The sequence below is a fragment of the Myotis brandtii genome, unplaced genomic scaffold (assembly GCF_000412655.1).
Source record: "Myotis brandtii unplaced genomic scaffold, ASM41265v1 scaffold644, whole genome shotgun sequence".
Taxonomy (NCBI): Eukaryota; Metazoa; Chordata; class Mammalia; order Chiroptera; family Vespertilionidae; genus Myotis; species Myotis brandtii.
Window position 1 is genome coordinate 137,217 of NW_005370482.1, and position 22,621 is coordinate 159,837.

At 39.2% G+C, this 22,621-nt stretch overlaps 1 protein-coding gene across 1 annotated transcript in view; it reads right to left on the reverse strand.

The window, feature by feature from the left end:
• Positions 1-5,581: 5,581 nt before the first annotated feature.
• CYYR1 (cysteine/tyrosine-rich 1) overlaps positions 5,582-22,621 on the reverse strand; it is a 76,957-nt gene continuing 59,917 nt past the window's right edge. Inside the window, exons 3-4 of the mRNA XM_005880647.2 lie at positions 13,925-14,082; positions 5,582-7,941 (exon numbers count right to left, since the gene is read on the reverse strand). Coding sequence (XP_005880709.1) covers positions 7,808-7,941; positions 13,925-14,082 — 292 coding nt within the window. The 3' untranslated portion in view covers positions 5,582-7,807. The remainder of the gene's footprint in view (positions 7,942-13,924; positions 14,083-22,621) is intronic.

Genomic DNA, 22,621 nt, shown 5'->3' on the forward strand with positions numbered 1-22,621 from the left:
CAGAAAATCAACAACCCATTCCATAGGACTTGAGATATTTACAAAGTAGACACCAATTTTTGCAATTTACATTGATGTTTACCAACATTCACTATTGTTCCTTTGAAATTAATTAAAATTTCACATCATTTTGTTGACGACCCTTTCTCTACCCCTTTCCCATTACTGTTGACTCAATCCTTTGTTCTGATCAGGAAAAAATATAGAACATCCACAAAAAATGTATAGTGGTTTCGGTTCAGGTAAAAGTCATGACCTGGGAGATAAATGGGTGAAGTTGTCTGCTGGGACCAGGTGTTGTGTCAGAGATACAAGGGTCCTTTCACTCTATGTCTCATCCACGCTGCACATAAAATCTGGAACTGATGGAGACTGAATGGTGAATGGCAACAGTAGGACAAAGCGAAGGATGTGAGTCATTAAGAGTGTTCAAACACGGAAATCATCCACTGGAACTGAAGCCGTGCAAAGGTAGCTCACGATCAGCTCCAAGGTTGCCACAGGGACCTCTTCCAAGCAGAAGGTGAACACAGACATATTTCATTAAAAGTATATTCTCATTGAAAGATTTTTTTTTTGAGAATTATGAAGTGATACATTTACTGTTTCTAAACCTGCAAAATGGGGCAATAGTAATTCTTACATCATGAAACTGGAAGATGAAATGTAATTAAATGTAAAGTGCTTAGAACAGTTCCTTGCACCAATCCTGGCCTCCTCTCTCTCCACCCACCAAAAGCTATTGTAGTTATTATTATTATTGTTTTTAAATGTATTTCATTGATTTTTTACAGAGGAAGGGAGAGAGACAGAGAGCCAGAAACATCGATGAGAGAGAAACATCGATCAGCTGCCTCCTGCACACCCCCCACTGGGGATGTGCCCGCAACTACGGTACATGCCCTTGACTGGAACAGAACCTGGAACCTTTCAGTCTGCAGGCTGATGCTCTATTGGAACAGAACCTGGGACCTTTCAGTCCGCAGGCCGATGCTCTATCCACTGAGCCAAACCAGCCAGGGCTATTGTAGTTATTATTATGATTTAAGGTGACATATTTCTAGGGATGATTCCATTGAGAATCAGTCTTTTTTGCAATGGTATTATTGCTTTTCAGAACTTGGGTAAATGCACTTTTACTCTCTATATGCATCAAATAATAATAGCACAAAAGTTGGTAGCCATTTTATGACCCATTTCCAGCAGTTTTTGTCTTTTTTTTTGTTTCACTTCAGAACATCCAATGGTGTCTCATCAACATATCCTGAAGAAATTGCAATGTGCAAACTATGGCATCCTATTTTAATAAAAACATCTTCAGTGAATTCTTGGGACAATGCTTCTGAAATATAAAGTACGTTAGGATCCATTCTATGGAAATGTGACTTATGAGGCAATTCTTTTCTGATATTTGGTTGGTATTCCTTCTGTGTAAAAAATAAGCCAAATTTTAATCTAAAGGATTACAAAAGTGCCCCTCTCCAACTGGCGTGCTGTCCTGTTCCCATTAAATGAGTCTATGAAGGTTGAGTGTGTTCATGAACTTGACATGTGCTAACACTGTGCTTAGTGACTGGATCCAACTGTATCTGCATTGGCACATGTCATCCATTAAAAACTAAGAAACTATCGCCCTCTTGTCCAGTTCTCTTACCCATATCTTGGATTATGGACCCGACTTAGAATATACTACTCACTCTTTCTCTAATTCTTAAAGTTATTTTAACATGCTTTCATGTCAGATATAATTTGCTGACTTAATATATTCCATCATTTATGTCTTGTTCCACTTATTGTATAGTTACCCACTGGGGATTACAATGCCCAATAGACAGTTTTTGTTCTCAAAGACCTTATGGTCTCAGGGGGGAGACAGACATTTAATAAATCGGTGAAGGGTATAAGAGGGCTACAAAACAAGTTACAGAAGAAGTGAGAGACCCATCCGCAGCAAGAAGATGAAGGAGTGAGAGATCCAGGGGGTGGGTCTCCATGTACATTTTCACGGGCAAAGCAGAAGGAATCAAACTTCTGAATGGCTTCCAAGTTGTCCCCAGACAAAGGAGAAGATAATGCACAACATGTGCAATGATGAAGACACTGACTTACAATCAGATACAAACATGGGAACATCAGATCATTTGGTTCTCTTTGGATTTTCATCTGAAAAAAAATTTAAATGATCCATCCTTCAGGCCATGGAAACAATATGAGAGCTCTTATTCACTTGTCACCCACGACCAACTGTGATTCAGAAAATGATTCCCCTGCCTCCTCATCACACCAAGCAATGGCAGGAGGCACACACTCAGACGCTGCTCATCACTGGGTGAGAAGATGGGAACAGCACAGAAATAGGAACCGAAGAGTCTGACTTGGAACAACTTTTTAAAAACCAATTATGCTTAATGTGCCCAGAGAAGGCAAACATTCCCGGCACGTTTCTGCAGTCCCAAACATTGCCGTGGGTGTGTTTTCCATTTTCAGCGAAGGTATTCAGGGTTAGGTTTGGTAGCAACGTGATCCACGGAACACTCATCCAGAAGTTTGTTGAGGAATGCTTTTCTGGAAGATGACTTATCTTAGAAGGAGCTGAGATCACGTTAAGGCTTGTTTATAAGGTATGTGGTACGCTTCGCTCCTTGCCAAAACACGATGTGCTTTAGTGTGGCTCATTAATGAAGTTCATGAGAAACACAAATGTTCTGTGTCATCTTCTATATATTCCTTAGGAATGTAGCACTTACCCAACTGAAATGGCCTGTGAAGGCTTCTGGCTCCATTCTACCCATCAGCTCTCTAAAAGCAATCTGATCCCAGTCAAGCACAGCCCTCGGATTCTTTCAGCTGTTGAGTTGGTCCAACCTGTTAGAGCAGTGGTTCTCAACCCTCTGGCCCCTTAAATACAGTTTCTCATGTGGTGACCCAACCATAAAATTATTGTCGTTGCTACTTCATAACTGTAATGTTGCTACTGTTATGAATCGTAATGTAAATATCTGATATGCAGGATGGTCTTAGGTGACCCCTGTGAAAGGGTCGTTCGACCGCCAAAGGGGTCGCGACCCACAGGTTGAGAACCACTGTGTTAGAGGAAAGATTGCCTAACGTCCAAATAATGGAGTTCAGGAATGAGATGAAATATCCCTGCGATGATAGGCTGACCACTAAGAAGGCTCCAAATGCTCTCACCCCTGCTGTTCGTGCGCTGGTGTCGCCCCTCCTCTTTTGTGCAAACTGGACCTAGTGACCCAATTCTAAGGACTAGCACAGAGCAAAAGTGACGGATGTCACTTTCAAGATTAGGTTTTACAAGTCTGTGCTTCCTCTCTTGCCAACACTATGTTTTGCGGACACGCTCCCTCATGCTATGCTCTGTTTGCTTGCTTGCTCTAGGGGAAGCAAGCTGACATATCTGGAGTTGCCCTGTGGAGAGGCCTATCTGGCAAGGAATTGAGCTTGGAGGCAGAGCCTTCCTCCATTGCACATTAAGATGACTGCAGCCTGTGAGGCTCCCTGAGCCAGGGGACCCAGCTGAGCCACACCTACACTTCATTTTCTTTTCTTTTTTTAAAAATATATTTTATTGATTTTTTACAGAGAGGAAGGAAGAAGGATAGAGAGTTAGAAACATCGATGTGAGAGAAACATTGATCAGCCGCCTCCTGCACACTCCCCACTGGGGATGTGCCTGCAACCAAGGTACATGCCCTTGACCGGAATCGAACCTGGGACCCTTGAGTCTGCAGGCCGACGCTCTATCCACTGAGCCAAACCGGTTAGGGCTACATTTCATTTTCTATTGAAACTAAGATAATAAATGTCATTGTCTGTAGCCGCAAAGTTTTCAGGTGATTTGTTGCACAGCAATGGATCACTATCACCCTTGCTTATAGAAGTGGTGAGGCTCGGCAATGGGGACACAGAGTTTGGAAAGAGAATGGCATATATATTTGTGTCTGTCTGAGCCACCAGCCAGACAGAATCTTTATGACAGATGTTCTGCATATACTGTTTACAATCATTGCAACAACCTGGCAAGGGTGGTGTTGTTCACATCTTCTGGATAGACTGAGATTATGAAAACTCACTTATTTGGCTCAAAACACTTAGCCAGAAGGTGACAGAGATGAGAGAGAAACCCAAGTCTCTCTTATTCAGAAACCTTTGTTCTTTCCTCTGCATTAATGATTCATAAGAGGTAAGGGCTGGGTTCACCCGTAAGAGCTTTTTAAAGCTGGTTATGTCACTTTTTCCTTCTGCATGTCCCAACACAGTTTGCACTGAACCGTGCCGCAAAGTGCGGTTGGACCAGAAGAGCATTGAACGTACAGAAGTTCGGCTCTACTCCTTGCAGCGTGGGCCTATAGTTTGAAAATTAAAATTGCACATTTCCACCAGGTTCTGATTGAGGATCTGGTAGCCCTTAGTAGCCTCTCTGGTGATTAATAAGATGATCATGTGACTGGCATTCTGGTGTTGTTTTAATTAAGTTAAAAATAAAGCAATAGCACCCAGAGCCCCACTAGTTGCTGGCCTCGTCACAGTGTGATGTGTGCCAGATCCTACCCTGGCAACAGCCCCACATTGGCAATGGGTTTGGCTACAAGGAGAAGTTGGGAAGAGAGTGGGTGAGTGGAGAGTGCAGCTTTCATCTGGTGGTGGCAAGAAGGCTATGAATTAAAAGAAGAGTACACCGTAGTGCCGCACCTGAGGAAGATGTAGGTGGCCCTCAATACTCCTCTCAGGGCTTCTAGGGCTGAGCAGGGCAGCTGCAGAATTGATTAGACTCTGAAAATAGGCTGTGGTTCTGCCTCACCAGCTCCTGGGCTGGGTCCAGGATCTCTCATCTAGATTCAGCCCATCAACTCTCATAATAGCTTCCTCAGCCCTGGCCCCGAGTGGGCTTCTCATTGCTCATGAGCTCTCCTGCAGGTCACAGCCTTACTTCCAGAGCAATGGCCTCCTCACACATACTGGTGACGGACATCGCCATTAGCTGACAAAGCCAACTCCTGGAATAGATGACTGTCGAGGTCTCTTCTTCAGCTCCTTCCTGCTACCTCATTGTGTTTCACATAAAGGATTTTTCCAGAGCAGTACTGCCCAATAAGGTCGCTACTAGCCATGTGAGGCTGTATAGCATTTGAAATGTGGCCAGTGAGATGGAGGAAATGAATTTGCCATTTAGTTTAATTTGAATTCATTTACATTTAAATAACCATATGTAGATGGTGGCTAATGTGTTGGATAGCACAGTCCGAGAGGCTGTCATTCTTTTGTTAGTGTATTTTTGGCAAATATTAATAGAACATTTTCTATGTGCCAGAATGTTGTATGTATCCATCCAATTTGCACAAAACCGGATGAAGCCCTTTGTATGATTTATATTTTCCAGAGCAGAAAGTTGCATTTTACAAGAGATGAAGTGGCCTGTGTTAGATCATACAGGCAGGGGACAGGATTGAAAATAAAGTCTATCTGGCTCCAGTCTTGCGTTTTCTGTACAGAAGAACAAGGCTAGATCAGCAGGAAGGGAGGGTGAAACAAAATAGACACAATTAAAATATAACCCTTGTTATAATGGGTTGTTTCATTTTATTGCTTATTGTAAACATTTTGGCCTCAGCAAATACAGTAGTTTTTAAATAATCATCATTCAAAGCTTTCACAACAAATACTATTTTCCCCCAAGATGTTTCATCTGTGAAAATAATCAGTGAACTCCAAAAGTCTATCCTGATAATGCGCACATTTATGCTATTGTGACACTAAATACAAATAATAAAAATAGTCATCTCTGGTAGGTCTATGGGTTTGTGATATATTTTACGGGAGGCCATAAAACGACTCAAAGAAGAGAGATGGTGTGGACAGAAATGGCTCCTATGTGGGTAATGATCGCAGACTATAGGAGGCGCGTAATAAATGTTTATTGATGGTGAAGATGATGAGAATTCAATTTCCACTGGTCTTTTCCTCTCCGTTTTTCTTGAGAAATATATGGTGCATTTGCAACCAACATTCTGCAATTCAGTCACAGAGACCCTGGCACTTGGAGCTGCACAGCTTCAGTTGGATTGGGTCTGCTCACATTTGCAAAGAAGAGAGATGAATGAAAGCGGATGTTCTGTGAAAATTGTGCTAAATCTCAGTCACTAGAATAGGCTGGAACTCTTGAACGCACTGTGTCTTCATGAGTAGGACAATTGTCAGTGCCTAAAACCAAGCAAGTCATTGAAAACTCACTAGTTTTTAAATCTCACTGGCAGTTAAACCGTATTTCAGTCAGATAGATGTATTTGTAAGTAAAATATGCTATGTATATTAGCTACTAAATTTCCTAACTACAAGAATGGGAACTATAATTTATACCTTAAGGCATTTTGTTTGTTTTACTCAGCAAATTCTTAGCACTGTTTTTGGGTTTCACTGAAACATGACAATGATGTTGAATTAAACATTTTAGATTTAATTGCAAAGTGATACAAAAAGTTAATAATCTAGTCCCAATATTTTCTCAGTGTAAATATTAAATACATGAAAAGTCCAACATAAAAACATAAATGTTAAGGCCACTTGCAGAAAAATATGGCACATTAGAGTTATTTATTAACAATGTTTACACCTAAAGATAGGCACTTGATAACATTTGGATTTTAGCAAAAGGCAACAAGTTGATATTAATATCCTACCTGTTCCATTAACTATGTAACTTTTCAAGGTAATAGATTATCAAAATATCACAAAAGAGAAATAGAAATTTGTCTAAGCTATGGATGAATGGAAATCCACAGAACAGGACCCAAGCTTCATTTCTTCCTCTTCTTTTTTTTTCAAACCTGTATATCTTCATGGTCAAGTTCTGAGACTTTTCTTCCTGACACAAAAAGAAAATATTTGGCTTGTGATCTTTTAATCTGAAGTGAAGAATTTGTTGCTTATGGAACATTTTTTCCCACCATTGAAATAACCTTTGTCATAATACACTAAGTAAAGCCAGATGATTTTTAGGTGGCAGTAATTAGCATTGAAGAGTTCTTGGCTTCAAGCAACTTTGAATCCCTTTGATCCTGTTTTAACTCTCAAATCAAATAGGTAAGATCCAACTATTCCAGTAGTTTTTGGTTTTGGAGGCATACAAATCTACCCCACACCTGCATATAACATGAGCAGAACTTTGAGGTGCACCTTCGACCATTTGATTGAGCTAACCCTTCTAGAGCAAGTCTCTCACAGATCGTCAGCCAGGTTCTGTTTGAAGCCTTGGCAACAAGGTGCTTCACAAAGGCCCTGAAACCAAAGTTCCTGTAACTTCCATCCAGTGCTTCCAACAGAATAAGGCACAGAGTAGCTTCTCAGGCACTTGATCAGCATTTGCTGATGAACGGAAGAATGAATAACTCTAGTTGTGACTCTTAAAGCTATGTGGAATACAGAATCTAGTGGTTTCTTTATGTAGTCCTGTCTTACATAAATCTTCTCTTTGGATCAGTGTTGCAATTTCCATAAGCAACATGATCTTCAGGTATTTTGTGTATCTCATTACTCTCCTCCAAATGTGCTTACGTTGATCAGTAGATCTCTTCAAATGTGGTTCCATCAAACCAAACATAATACTCCAGATGGGGTCAGCTCTGAGAAGGGTTAAAAACCCTGTATCTCTTAGCCTGGACATTGCACTTGACACATTGTTTGACCCAAAGGACTATTCCTCACAGCAGTCCTCTCCTGCCTGTTTCTGAGTGTAGGCATTTTATTCAGGGCAAGATGTGTGGCTGGCACATATTCTCTTCCAGGAGAAAGATTATTTCCTTGAGTGTCCAGGATAAGGAGGGGGTGGAGAACGCTGTGCTGAAGACGGTGGGGTTGGGGAGTAGGGAGGAGGCAGTTCTGCACAGTATTCCATCTCATGGTTGTAACTATAGGGAGGTGGTGCCACTGAAAAAGAAAAGGAAAAGGGCATCAGGCAAGAGCAAATATTTGAGAATCCACCATGTTTATGCCACTGGGCTGGGTGCTTTGAGAGGGGATATAATTTTTGCCTGCAAAAATCTGAGTTTTATCAGGCTGAGGGCCGGGGGCCATTTGTCAAAGTATTTAGGGTTGGTGACTTAGGCTGTTTCTTGGAAATACGATGTGAAAGGACAGACAGAGAAGAGGCTAGAAGATAATTCAAGTTTGAGCAAAAGCACAGAAACAGGGGAACATTTTTGTACAAAGCATAAAGTACATGGAGGGGAGAAATGGGAAAGATGTTGAGGAATTGGATAGTATTATCATCATGGTGGACTTTGAAAATCACATAAAGAGTGAACAATGTACAATTATCAAGAGATTTGTTTTGGATATTCTAGTGAATGTGTCTTTGCAGTATGAATTGAGGTGGATCAAAAAAAAAGTGAGATGATGTAAGAGCTATGTGAGGGATTATAAGGGACTCATGGTGGTGTAGGTGGCAAGGGCGGGAGGGGGGAATCATAAGAGCCCTTAGGCAGCTCTGAGAACTGAGGTGATGACTGGGTAGGTGGAGAAAGATGTGGAGAGTAAAAAAAGGTGTTGAAGTATTGGACACCCAGTACTGGGCTCCCATACTTGGAAGGTCATGGAGCCATTACAAGAACAAGAAAAGAAAAAAAAAAGAGGATAAGCAGGTTTGCAAATAAGGATGAAGAATTTAGTTTTCTAAATTTTATTTGAAATTTTTTCTTAATTTTTTATTGAAATATACGTCAGTGTGTTTTAAAATCACATTTAATACACTTTATTATGGCTATGTATGGATGTCTGTTTTGTAGTGGTCTCAACCCCATCTCTAGGGTTGGAAGAGAGGTACCCCTTGAGTACATCATATCTTTAAGAACCCAGCCATTCTTCAACATCTGAGCAAATCCTCACCAGGCCCTCCGATGACTTGCCAGTACTTGAATCATCATTCAGATCATGATTCTACTTGGAATTGACATGTCGAATTGCTTACTGTGAATGTAGCCTAGTGTCTAAAAATGCAAAACCAAAACCAAAGGCCAAGTTCTTAACATTAGAATGGGAGGAGAGAACACGCACCATTTCAACCACCTTATTTCTAAAGTGTCTTCTAAAATGTGCTTGTACCAATACGATTGTGACAGTGTTCTGACAGCTATGCATGGGCACACACTGGGCTTCACCCTATTGGTAAACACAAACTGTTTCTTTCGATCCCTTTTAGTTGGCTGACTTCACCAGGAGTTGGGTGACTTGAGCCATTTACAGATCTGCCCATTCTCAGGGATATTAGGAGTGGGATTGAGTCACTTAAGAAAAGAGGGAGATAGAGACATAGTACAGGGTGGAATGTCCTCTAAGGATTTCTCTGGTCAGCAAAGGCTCTGCGAGTCTCTAGTGGTCTGAGCAGGTTGAGGGCTTCTCACAAGGACAGTGCTCGGTAGAGAAAGCAGCGATGCTATCTACAGCTTCCCCGTGGCTGCTTTAAACCTGTGGAGGCCGGGCGATTTCAAGCCTTGTTTTCTACAATCAAATGGAATAAATCCTGTGGAGTCTAATCACATATTCCCTCTGCATTACGCCCACTCCTTTGCTTCATTCTGTCCAGGAGGACTGAGACAGAGAGATTTGTAATGAACTTCCTCCAAGCCAAGAAATGCAGCCTCCATGTAAAACAGGAAGCTGCAGCTGGATACCCACTGCACTGCTTCTTTCCAGCATGTGGTTTGAAGTTGTTTTAATATCGAGGCTTTTCCCTGCCGCCCACGTGAGGGGCGCGCACCGGATGAGTCTACAGATTGACTGCATCACTATCTGTCAGGAAGCCGCAGCATGCGGCTATGCCTCGGTAACAAAGCGTTTATGTTTTGCCATCTGCATAAAGACTGCCGGAGGACATTTCAGTGAGATTCCCCATGGCTTCCACAGCTGCATGTTGAACAAGAAAATCTAACATATGAAACAGTGTTCTTGCATTCATCTAGCCTTTGAATTTCGATGAAGGGATAATATCATGCTGAAGAGAGATATTGGGACTATCCATCATGAAACAGACATGGCACATTGCTTATGGTACCAGCTACTGGGAGACATTTTTGAAATAATACTTGTATATCTGTGGGCTGTGCTATCTTTCTTTCTTGCAGATAATAAGGTTTCACTAGGAAGCAACTTTGCACGGTATCAATTTTTAGAATTCCGGATTAACTCTAAAAGGATTTGTTCTTCCTTAAAGGTTAAGTCGTCTCTAAAAGATATATGGATGCAGACGGAGATATGGTGCCTTAGAAATTCTTTTATAACCAATATTCCAATTTTCTGACTTAAGTAGAGCAAGCGTGCCATTTATCCTTAATGTCATTATAGTTGTCTACAATATTAGAAAATGTAAGGATGCTATGAATTCGTAGAAGAAATTTAATGTTTTTCACCCACTCAGGCCAACATTTCTAAAGCAAATGTAAAAGGAAGATGCATAGTGTTATAAAAACTATGCCACATTATTTTAGAAAAATTGCAAACAGAAAAAATCATCTATAATTTTGTCACCACAATTTAACAAAGATTACCTTTATATATTCTCTTCTAGTCATTTGTGTTTTTTTATATCCTTGTGGTCATATAAAATGTTATGTGCTTTTTTATACTTTGTGTTGGAACATAGTGCTTTTCATTGTGCTATATATTCTTCATAAACATTATTGTTAATAGCTGCATATTATTCAACTGATCATTCTCTTGCTTTGAGATCAACAATTTATTATTATTATAAATAATGGAGTGCTAAATGTCTTTCTATACATAGACTTATTATTTTGAATTGGTTATTTAGAATAAAATTCTAGAAATCACCTAATTGGCTGCCGCTTCCTATTTTTGTCTTCCTTGTTTTTTTTTTTTTTTTTTGGTTTTTTTTTGGTGCCCTTGATCAGAATCGAACCTGGGACCCTTCAGTCCGCAGGCCGATGCTCTATCCACTGAGCCAAACCAGTCAGGGCCTTGTAAAAGCTTCCTCCCTTCTGCTCATTTTGTAGTCTTCATTTTGAAAACTGCTTATGTCATGGTGTTGGTTTGTTATCACCTAAATTATCTGCTTTAGTCATTCTTTAACACAAGTGACCCTGCTTCTCAGTCCCTTGGACATTTTTGCCTTCAAAAATCATTTTCTCACTTTGTAACCAATAATACTACCATTTTGCAAATCTGAACACAACTATTTATCTTTCTAGAAGACACATTCCAAAACAACTTGAACCTCACCTGAATTTTCAATTTACTGACAACATTTAAAAATTGATAATTTAAACTGATGTCACCTCTTTTCTGTCTTCATATCTTTATGCAGCTTAGATTTATGGTCCATCACAGAAATCATTTCTGTGCATCCATCATCAACTTTCTTTTCTCTTTCTTTCTCCATTGCCTGAGGAATTCCAATCCTAATTAAATCCAACATTTTGGCTACCCAGTTCTGTATCTAGGAGCTTAGGAAGATAAAAATGCACAATTGTGCTGATTGATTCTTAAGTGTGCAGGATGTTGGTAGTGCCTGAAAATTAAGTATTTCAGCACCCCTTCATTCTCTGAGATTACCATTTCATGCATTTTTCTTTCTCCTTAACTACAAACACTTCCTTAACCTAATTTTAGTGTAAGACTTGCTTATTTCATTAAAAAATAGGCGCAATTAGAAGACACCTTATCATCAACTCCTCCTCAGATGAGTAGTTGAAAGTCTTCCATGTCCTGTACATATCCCTATAAGGTTGCCCTCAAATATTAATTCAATGATGCAAATAAAGTGTTAATTTCTTAATGAAATATTTCCAAGAGATTTTAAATACTGCAAGCTAGTTATTTTATCGAATGTTCCTCAACTTGGGTTTGTCAGATAAGTTTGCATGCTAGGATTCAGGCTGTGAATTTCCAGCCAGAATACTACACAGATGAAGCTGTGTCCCCCTCAGGGCAGCACCCAAAGATGTAAGATGTCCACTTGTCTTTCTTTGGTGATATTAGTTTTTATTTCCCAGTCAAGATGTTGTTGGGTTTCTTCACTTTTATAATTAACAAGAATCTGGAAATAGATTCTTGAAGAACATGCATGTATCCTGATCCTCAGCAATCATTTCCCCCCAGATTTATCATAAATTGATGATTCTTATCCTAAACCTTTCTTATGATGATTTTAAAGTGATGAATTTTCCAACTCCACGACTCCTTTCTACATGTATCCTTTGGCATTTTTCTGTTAGCAAGAGCCTTCCCCTCCTTCTCCATTGTTTATATGTATGTATCTAACTATGTATCTATCTATGTATCTATGTATCTATGTATCTATCTACTATCTATCTATCAATCAATCATCTATCTATCATCTAAATATTTATCTGTTATCAATCAATCATCAGGGACTCAGTAATGCACTTCAAATCTCAACTCTCTTGATAGCGTTAAAATGCCTTGTTTTCCTGTCATTGGCATTTGATTTTTATCTCTTGTTAGGGTCGTTCTGTATTATTTTCTTTTAGTTGTGTGTAATCCAAGCCAACTTCTTAAAAAGGGGTTAATATGACCATTTTTCTTTGTTTACATTAAATTTCTGGCAAGTAGTGGAAGTGTAAGACTGGACTAATAATTCTTATTTTCACACAGATGGTTTTAAAAACAATTGTAATTAAACAGATATTATTCATTCTACCCAACATGAGAGGAATAAAAAAAAACTGTTTCAGAAGGTCACTGTCCAGAGGGTCAGGGATGGCAGATTACCTTTTCTTGTTAATCTCCTTCCCAGTGCAGAGTAATTATGTTCACTGTCGGGTTCCCCACTGAGCACTTTCAAGGGGGTAATGTAACCTTGGCTAAATTATTTTCTACTCACTTATGTGGCCTCCAGACTATCTCTATTATCTCAGGGTTAATTAATTACTGTGGGTAAAAACATTTTATATTTCCACACATGGAAGATTTTGAAAAGCCTTCAATTCTACTGAGTTGCTTCCCGATCCTTTAAGTAAAAGCTTAATTAGTGTCTTTGAGAAGGAAATGAGAAGTAATCAAGCACATTATGTCTCGAAGACCTTGTCTTTTTGCAGTAAAAATGCTTCTACCATAAGGTTTATTATGTTTCTTGCATTAATCGGTTCTCAGAACCATACATTTACTAAAAATGCAACACACCTCTGTGATCTGCCAGTATTAATGATGCCACTATAACATGTAGAAAACATGTTTCCATGTATGAAATAGAAAGTGCAAACCTGAAGAAACACAAGACTTCACATGAAAATATTTTGTGTCTTCTATTCTAATTTTATAAATACTATTTTTAAATGTTTTAAAAATTAATTTTAGCCCAGCCGGAGTGTCTCAGTGGTTGAGCATCAAGCTATGAACCAGGAGGTCAAGGTTCAATTCCTGATCAGGGCACATACAGGCTCGATCCCCAGTGGCAGATAGATACACTGGAAGATTGCTCACTGTAGTCAATGAGACAGCCATGGAAAATATGAATATCTTCCAATATCAGGTGGATTTTATTATTTGGATCTAAGTAATCACCAATGAAAGCTATATTTCCATCTACATTAATTTAGAAATACACTACATACTTGGAGATTATTCCAGTGAGTTTCTTTAATTTTTTTTTAAATATGTTATTGGTTTTTAACAGAGAGGAAGGGAGAGGGATAGACAGAAACATCAATGAGAGAGAAACATTGATCAGCTGCCTCCTGCACACCCCCCACCGGGGATGTGCCCGCAACCAAGGCACATGCCCCTGCCTGGAACCGAACCTGGGACCCTTCAGTCCGCAGGCCGACGTTCTATCCACTGAGCCACACCGGCCAGGGCCCAGTGAGTTTCTTTAATGTTTCCTCTCTCCAAGGAGTAGAGCATGACTCTTTCCTGAGAAGTGAGCTGTTTTGCTCACCAGGATAGGACGTGATGGCATTGATGCGGGCGGTGCCGATGACGCCCACCCGGGTCCCGCGGTTGTTTTTCATGCACATGCAGATACATATGGCGATTCCAGCAATGACCCCCATGATAAATACGATTCCAAACACAATACCGGCAATCGCCGTGCCCCTAAAAAAGGAGAAACAAAAGTACATTTATTAAAAAGTCTCATAAGGATTCTTCAGACTTTCAACTACAGCTCAATGACTATATGACAAGTGCTTTTTTTTAATGAATGTTCTTAAGGAGAATGTTAAAAAAAATATTCCCTGGTTCAGTTAAATAGTCTTGTGCATTCCAATGAATAAATGAAAGTTGTAAATCTTCAGGGAATTCTCTTCCAGAACAGTAAACTCATCATTCAGATTCCGGTTTTAAAAATTCAGGTATTTATAAAAAACACAATTCTCCAGATATGTTCTCTAAAATAATAATTAAAAAACACACACATTCCGCCGTGTACTTCAACATCAAATAATTTATCTGTTTTCTGTAGAGTATATGTGTTTAATGAAGACAACTTGATACATGTCAAAATATTAAATACAATTTAACATTTATCCTCATTAAAACTCTTCATATAGAAATAGAATTATTTTTCTTAATAAAACAGAAAAAGAAAAACAAACATTTAAAAAAATTTATACAGAGACTAGTTATGACAGATTACCATTAGATTCAGCAACAATGTAAACAAAACCTTTATTTTATCAATGTTAATGTTTTTCTCCAGAAAGTTTTTTCTCATGCAACATCACAGAAAAAAAAAATACTGCACGAAAGAGTCAATATTATCATTCTGTGTAGAGAATATGATTTGGATGAATCTATTTGTCCACCATTTTGGAAAGCAATGGGGGAAATCTTTATCAATATGTAAATTTTCAACAGGCAGTATCATTTGTAGCAATGCATCCTAAAGAAATACAACACATATAGGTACAAATAATGTACTAAGGATATTTATCCAAGTGTTGTTGCTAAGAGCAAAATATCAGAAACACCCTAATGTTCCTAAAAAGGGAATTGACAAAAAATGACAATATAATACATCAGAGAATGAATCCTATACAATGATTTAAAAAGGTGAAGAGGTCTATAAATTGAGATGTTCAGGATACAAGGTTAATTGAATAATAATACTACAAATGAAAAGTCAAATGTCAATGAATAATACCAGTATCAGAATGATTGCAAGAGGGTAAATTGTATTTTTATCTATCAAATTTTCGAATGTATAGATAGTGATTACCTTGTAGAATAGGAAAATAAAGCAAATTTTAATTTGTGTACTCTTCTGTAACAACCATTTTCAACTCTATTGGCATTTTTTAGTATTTTCTTCCTATTTCTCAAAAATATTATTATATTCCTTTAAAAAATTTTATTTCCTCGTATTAGCTATTGGCTTTTCTTACAGTTTTTGGGATTGTAGATTCTTCAGACAAAACTAATCCTTCATTAAGTCAGTCATTAGTATAATTATTACCTTGATATTACTTACTGCTGAGTCATTGTTACCTTTAATTTCTCTTACACTTACACTTATTTTTAAGGTATATCCATGAGATCCCATTTTTTCCATATACCTATTATTACTCCCCTTTCTCTGTCCCCAAATACTTAGAAATCTTTCAATTATCATCTATTTTCAAACTCTCAAACACAGTGACAATCACTTTATCAGTTCTGTTTTATCCCCATGGTGATTTCCTTCATAGCCTGCCATCTCCAGTGGTGCTTTTTGAACCTGGAACTGTTTCTAGACCTGCTTATGGTCCATGGATGTCAAGTGTCTGGACCACATTCTTTCTCTTTCTTGGTGAACTGCCCTGTTAACTGAAGCACATTCCTGAGTGGCTTCTTAAAGAAAGGTTTAAGGGAAATAAATGTTTCAGGGTCCTTGCATGACTGGAAGTGACTTAATGCTACACTCACTTGAGAGTTTGACTGAGTATGGAATGCTAAGCTGAAATACATTATTTCTCACAAATATGAAGGCATTGTTCATTGTCTTCTAGAATTTGGGATTGCTATAGAGAAATCCCATAGCATAGTATTTACTTTTCTTTGTGTGATACTGTTTTTTCTTTCCCTTTCTGAAGTTCTTATATTTTCTTTTTACTCCTAGTATTCTGAAATTCAATAAAATGCTTGGATTAAAAAAAAAAGGGCCAGACACTGAAGATTTGTTATGTCTGAGACTCACCTTCTTCAGCTTTCAGACCATTTCATAAATTGCCAATTTCTTTATCACCATTTCCTCTGTTTCTCTTTCTGGAAGCCTATCTATATATATAAAAGCCTAAGCGACCGTCTGACCGCCTGTTCACCAAGTAGCTATGACGTGCAATGACCACCAGGGGGCAGATGCTCTGACCAGTAGAGGAGGGAGCCCAATTCCTCTCGGAATTGGCCATGGGTCAGGTTGCTGCTGGGGGAAGGGTGGGGAGAGATCAACCAAAGATCTTACATGCATATTAGAGGCTCAGTGCACAGATTTGTGCACCGGTGGGGGCCCTCATCCTGGCCTGCGGGGATCAGGCCTAAATCAGCTCTCCTACATCCCCTGAGGGTTCCTGGACTGTGAGAGAGCACAGGCCAGGCCGAGGGACCCCACTGGTGCACGAATTCATGCACCGGGCCTCTAGTTCTGAAATAAGCTTCTGAATCTCCTGGATAAATTCTTTAATGTTTATTATCCCTATTTGTTTTCTTGAACTACTTTCTGGGGAATTTCACTAACTTTATTTTCCAATGTCTTATTGAACTTTTAAATTTCAGCTATCACATTTTAAATTTCCAGGTGTTCTATCTTATCCTCTATTGCAATCTCCCCTCTTTTTATAGGGTCCTGTTTTATTTTCATGGATGTAATTCTTTCTCTTAATTTCTGAAGGTATTAATATATTATTTGAAATTTTCTCTACTCTTTGTATTTCTTCCACCTTGTCTAGATTGCTTTTTACTGGTTGTTTATTTTGATTTGGTTCATGTTTGATATTTTCCTTAAATGTCTGTTTATCCCTAATCTCCTCCTATTTATACAAGAGGCACTAACTATGTGCTTGGAAGTTCAGTGTGCAAGGCCAGCATCGGGCAGGTGAATTTTACAGGATCACCTGGGGTCACTTCCCATACTTTTGTCCTTTGAGGCTCTTCACGTTTCTCTTTAAAAGGATCCTCCAACTTCACACTTTGGGAGTATGAGAGGCTGCCAGTTTCCTGGAGTCTGGGGTTTTACCCAGAAGACTATGAGCTTTCACAAAATCCTTATGCTTTCAGCTCAGAGATGCAGTCTCTCTCTGCTGTGACAGTGGAGGCTTTCAGGATAAGCTTCAGTAAGAAAAGTCCTTGTGGTTTAAAAACATGACTTCTGGCCTGGCCAGTGTGGCTAAGTGGTTGATGAGCATCAACCTAAGAACCAGAAGATCATGGTTTGATTCCAGGTTGGGGCATATGCCTGGATTCTGGCTCGATCCCCAGTGTGGGGCATGCAGGAAGCAGATAATCAATGGTTCTCTCTCATCATTGATGTTTCTATCTCTTTCTCCCTCTCCCTTCCTCTCTGAACTCAATAAAAACATTTAAAAACAAAAACAAAACAACATCCCATGACTTTTGAAGCCAGATTTCCTGGGTTCCAACTGTTAGCTGAGTAACCTTGGCCAAGTTGCTAAGTCCCCCGATTTTCTTAATGAAATGAAGGTCAGTTTGGTGCTTGTGACTCTCCTCCCAAATTTCATGTCATAAGTTATTATTCTTGGTGCTATATGAACACCCATCCAATACTTATCTAGGACGGGTTCATTATCTCTCATCCCAACCTCTGTGGCCAGGCATGTCTCATAAGTCAGGAAATTTCAGGTTTTGAAAAGGAAATACAGTTCATCCACCCTATATTGTATGATACTCTTAGGGTTAGCATCCCAAGCACAATACATTTACATGTTTGCAGCAAAGGCGGGAATATTAATGCTTATCAATTAAACAGAGACTAAAAAAAAATGCCCCAGGTTTTTACAGGTCCAGTCTTGCCACCAATTGAGTTACATACAATCTTTTGCTTTCCAGAGTTTTTTGAGGATTTCAGACAAGGGATTTTAAACCCACATTTGTATTTTTCAGAAGAGATTTTTCTCTTTCCCACTCACTGAAAAAAAAATCAAAATAACAGAATACAATTAAGAATTCTAATAAACTCTTTAAAAAGATTCCTTCCTGCATATTAACTTTGTTAGTAAATTATGAAGCAGAATGTGAGATTTTTGGACATCCTATTATTAGTAATTAAAAATGGCAGATTCTAGCAATTTAATACATAAGTTTTTTTTTCAAGAAAAAAGATTTATCAAGGGAGATTATTTGAAATAGGAAAACAAAAAAGGGATCCAGAAACCTTTTTATTGTAATTTTATGTCTAAATAAGATTAAATTGGAGGGCTTAATTAAGGTCTAGAAATACTAATAATCAATAGCTCAATTATTCAGGCACAGAGTTCCCAAAGTATGTGTTATAGAAACTGTTAATATCAATCTGGCCAGCTTGTCTCAGTGGTTGAGCATCGACCTATGAACCAGGAGATCACAGTTTGATTCCTGGCCAGGGTACATGCCCGAATTGCCAGCTCGATCCCCAGTAGGTGGCGTGCAGGAGGCAACCAATCAATGGTTCTCTTGTCATTGATGTTTCTATCTCTCTCTCCCTCTCCCTTCTTCTCTGAAATCAATAAAAATATATTAAAAAAACAAGCTGTTAATATTGAATTGGTATATATTTATATTCATTAATCCCTTTTAAAACACAGAAAAGTAGCTTCATTTTGTTTCCTTGGCAGCTCCTGCCAAAGTGCCTGCTCTGGAGGTCAACAATGAGGTTGCAACTACTGTGTTAGGTTAGGTTTCTTATTAAATCATAATTTTGGTGCCCTTGATCCTCTGATACCCATTAACAATTGAAAATTAGTTATTTAAGACGTGGCAAGTATAAATGTATAGCATAATTTACTATTATCCAAAAAATGCAGTTACAAACTAATCTTTCTGCATATAAATAATTTGGTTTGCTCAGCTGTTGGAAAGAGACAGCTATCAATTTGAGCAATTTGGCATCACAAAAACCTTGAAAAAAATGTAGGGGATTCTTTTTTTGTAAGAATACATTTATTTCAGGGTGTGCACATTTTCTGGTTACCAGAAAGACCGAAGTGTGATTAGAGGGTTGGACCTTTCAGCCTCACTTCTGACCTCTGGGGAAGAAGGCAGAGGCTGGAGATTGAGTTTATCCCCATTGGCCGATGACTTAATCAGTCACACCTGCCCAAGGAGCACTCCATCCAAACCCTTACATGGTGAGGTTCAGAGCATTTCTGGGTTGGTGATGGGAGCAGTCACAGAAGCTCTGCACCCTCTACTTCCCTTCACCCACACCTCGTTCTATGCATCTTTTCCATTTGGCTGTTATCATATACTGGTGATCAGGTAAGTACAGCATTTTCCCATGTCGTGTGAAATGTTCTAGAAATTAGTTAAATCTGAAGGTAGGGGTTATGGGCATCCCTGAGACAGAGGGCTGTATCTAGCGGTTTGATACTTGTGACTGATATTTGGAGCCAGTGCAACCTAGTGGGACTGAGCCCTGAGTCTGCGGAGTCTGACTCTAACTCTGGATAGTTAGCGTCAGAATTGTATTGAATTGCAGGACATCAGTTGCTATGAGAATTGGTTGGTGTCAGACGTCCTTCTCTGGTTGCCAAAAATCTTGATAAATGCATATAAGTATCAGTGTGTATTGTCAAACTCCATGGGTGGGTATTGACCACTTGCTGATAATGAAAAAGTTTTGAACAAAATTATAGATTAAAACTTGAACTAATATTACACTTTATAATTAAGATATTGTATGTATTTATAGTGGCTCTAGTGATACTATGAAACTGTGGTTTATAGCAATGCTCAGAGATAAAATAATTTATTCCATTAATAGATTTTCATAAATAAAAAGATTCTGATAAATGTTGTAATTGTTATAATAATATTCACAACACACTTTTAGGCTCAGCACTCCAAAGAGTAATTTAATATAGATATTTTACATGGTTTTACTATTAAATAATGTTTAAGATAAATAGTAGTTATGAAAAGAATATAATTGTAATATTTCCCTTCTTCTCTGACATGATCAATTTACAAAAGCATTTTATAAAACTGTAATACGAGTTAATTTTTCTATTATGATAAATTATAACTGAAGGAAAGCATTTTAATCTTTTTTATCAAAGGAAATATTAAAAAATTCTATTTATTTATGACAATTCATGTGTGATGAATGAAAGCAATGAAAAATATCATTCCAAACTGTAGGGATGGAAGTAAAATGCACACATGAGAAAAATAAAACTTGGCAAAATTCTTCAGATTATTCCATGTTCTCAATAGTTCTTTCTTTTGGCCAATGCATTAAAATATTGTAATGAAGAGAGTAGTAATGATTTCTTTTTAAAAAAAATATATTTTTATTGATTTCGGAGAGGAAGGGAGAGGGAGAGAGAGATAGAAACATCAATAATGGGAGAGAATCATTGTTTGGCTGCCTCCTGCATGCCCCACACTGGGGATGGAGCTCACAACCCGGGCATGAGCCCTGAACAGGAATCAAACTGTGACCTCGTGGTCCATAAGTTGACATTCAACCACTGAGCCATGCCGGCCAGCCTGATTTCTTAATACTTGGTTGCATATACAGTTTTCTGACCAGGAAGATATTTTTGTGAAATAGAATCCAATCCACTTATTTTAGCCCCAGAGCTGTTTATACTGCAGTGGGCTGCCTTGCTCACATTCTCTCATCTACTCCGCAAAGGTCATGGAGTCGCTTCACTCTGCCAGACCAATGGACAAAGTCTTATTGGGAAGCAGAGAAGAGGAGAGAGAGGATTCCTGGAACAGTTGGGAGATTGAAGCCCTGAAGCCTGATGGCCAGATTGAATTGGGGAGGACGTGAGAGGAGAGAGTGTAGCGTGTCTTCCATGTGGGTGATTGCATATGGTTCATAAAACTGTGTTGAAATGGAGACTATATGAGACACGCGATCATAAGCTAGATTTAAACAGAAACTGCACGGAGGTTTCCCTGCCTTCTGCCTCCCAGACTGAAAAATCCCCAATTACTGCTAGATAGGATTCTCCCCTTTCTAACGCTTTGGCACAGCTCACCCTTTTGAAGTAACCTTTGCTGAAACTTCACACTGAGGTAATTACCTTAATGTATGATGATTACTTTAGACAGGGCTTTCTTCTTTTCCTTTCTAGGTCTTTTTATCATAGTTTGAGTGGTGGGAAAAAATCACGAAGCAGTTTCTCAACAGTGACTATGAGGATTTCTATTGAAAATCTATTTGTTGAGATTTAAGTCCTAAGACATGAGAGATGGCATCTGATTATGAAAATACAGAGCCCTCAGAGTAACCTACTTTCCTTTCCATCGACCGCAGCATGGAGAGTTTCAAGTGAATATGGAGGCTCCCACAGTTATTGACCTGGCAGAATAGCAGCCTCCTTTCAGGCTTACACGTTTAAAAATTTAATCAGGTTCCTATAGGACTGGGGTGGATGCTGGAAGTGGTGAACCTTTCCAAATTAACTGCTGAAACCATAACAGACCATGATGGCACTATGGACCCCTGGCAGTGAGCCCACAGGCTGTCTAGCCCAGTGTTTTCTCCTGGGGCGCTGCCAACTGCTAGACCGTTCATGATAAGTGGGCCTGCCCACCCAACAACTGTGATCCTCTTCCTGGAACTTAGCAAGGCTTCACCCTCTGCTGGACCAGGCCCGTGCTTGATCAGTGTCTGCGGGGGAGATCCCTGGTGCGAGGCCTGCCAGTGACCTGCTCAGTTCTGGCATTTGTCGCACACAATGCTCCTGAGAGTGCGACTTCCAAGCCCCAAAGCTGATCACACTCCTTCATAGGCCTCGTTCACAGGCTCACCTGTGCCCACCTGATGTGGTTGATCAGAAATATCACACTTTGGTTTCCCTGGAGGATGTAGCCTCATGCTCATGTTAGTGATCTTAAAGCTGTTTACAAGCAATACCTCCTCGTCATAGCATCACTATCATCCTCTCTCCCTGTAGGTGGCTGCCTCTACATAGCTCCAAACAGTTTCTGAGGGTTTTTTTTTTGCCTTACCATTATCCCTAAGACAGAAACTGATCTCAACCATGTCTCATTCCAGTGGAGCCAAGCTCAGAGAAGGGATGCGATTGGCAGGGCTGGAGTTGAGGACCCAACTCTCAATCCAGTTGGCCAAGGCCAGGAATACCGTGATTGACCCAGCTTTGATCAAATGCCTGTCCCCAGACCTTCAATATATAACCAATGGGAAAAGGCATGGGGAAGAGAGGTAGTCTATTCAGATGCACAGGCAAGGGGTTTGGCAAACATCACACACACTATAACTCTGTATAATTGGCATTGTTAGGATTCGAGGTCCAAGTTGTCCAAGTTTGAGTTTGTAGATGTGAGCTAGAATTATCAAGAATGAAAGATAGATCGAGACAAATGACCCCAAATCTCAGATCTGTCCACCCTTCACCAACATATATGTGGTACTACAAAGTCATAAAGTAACTCAGACAAGTTTGCAGGTGTGGGAGTGTGAGGATTT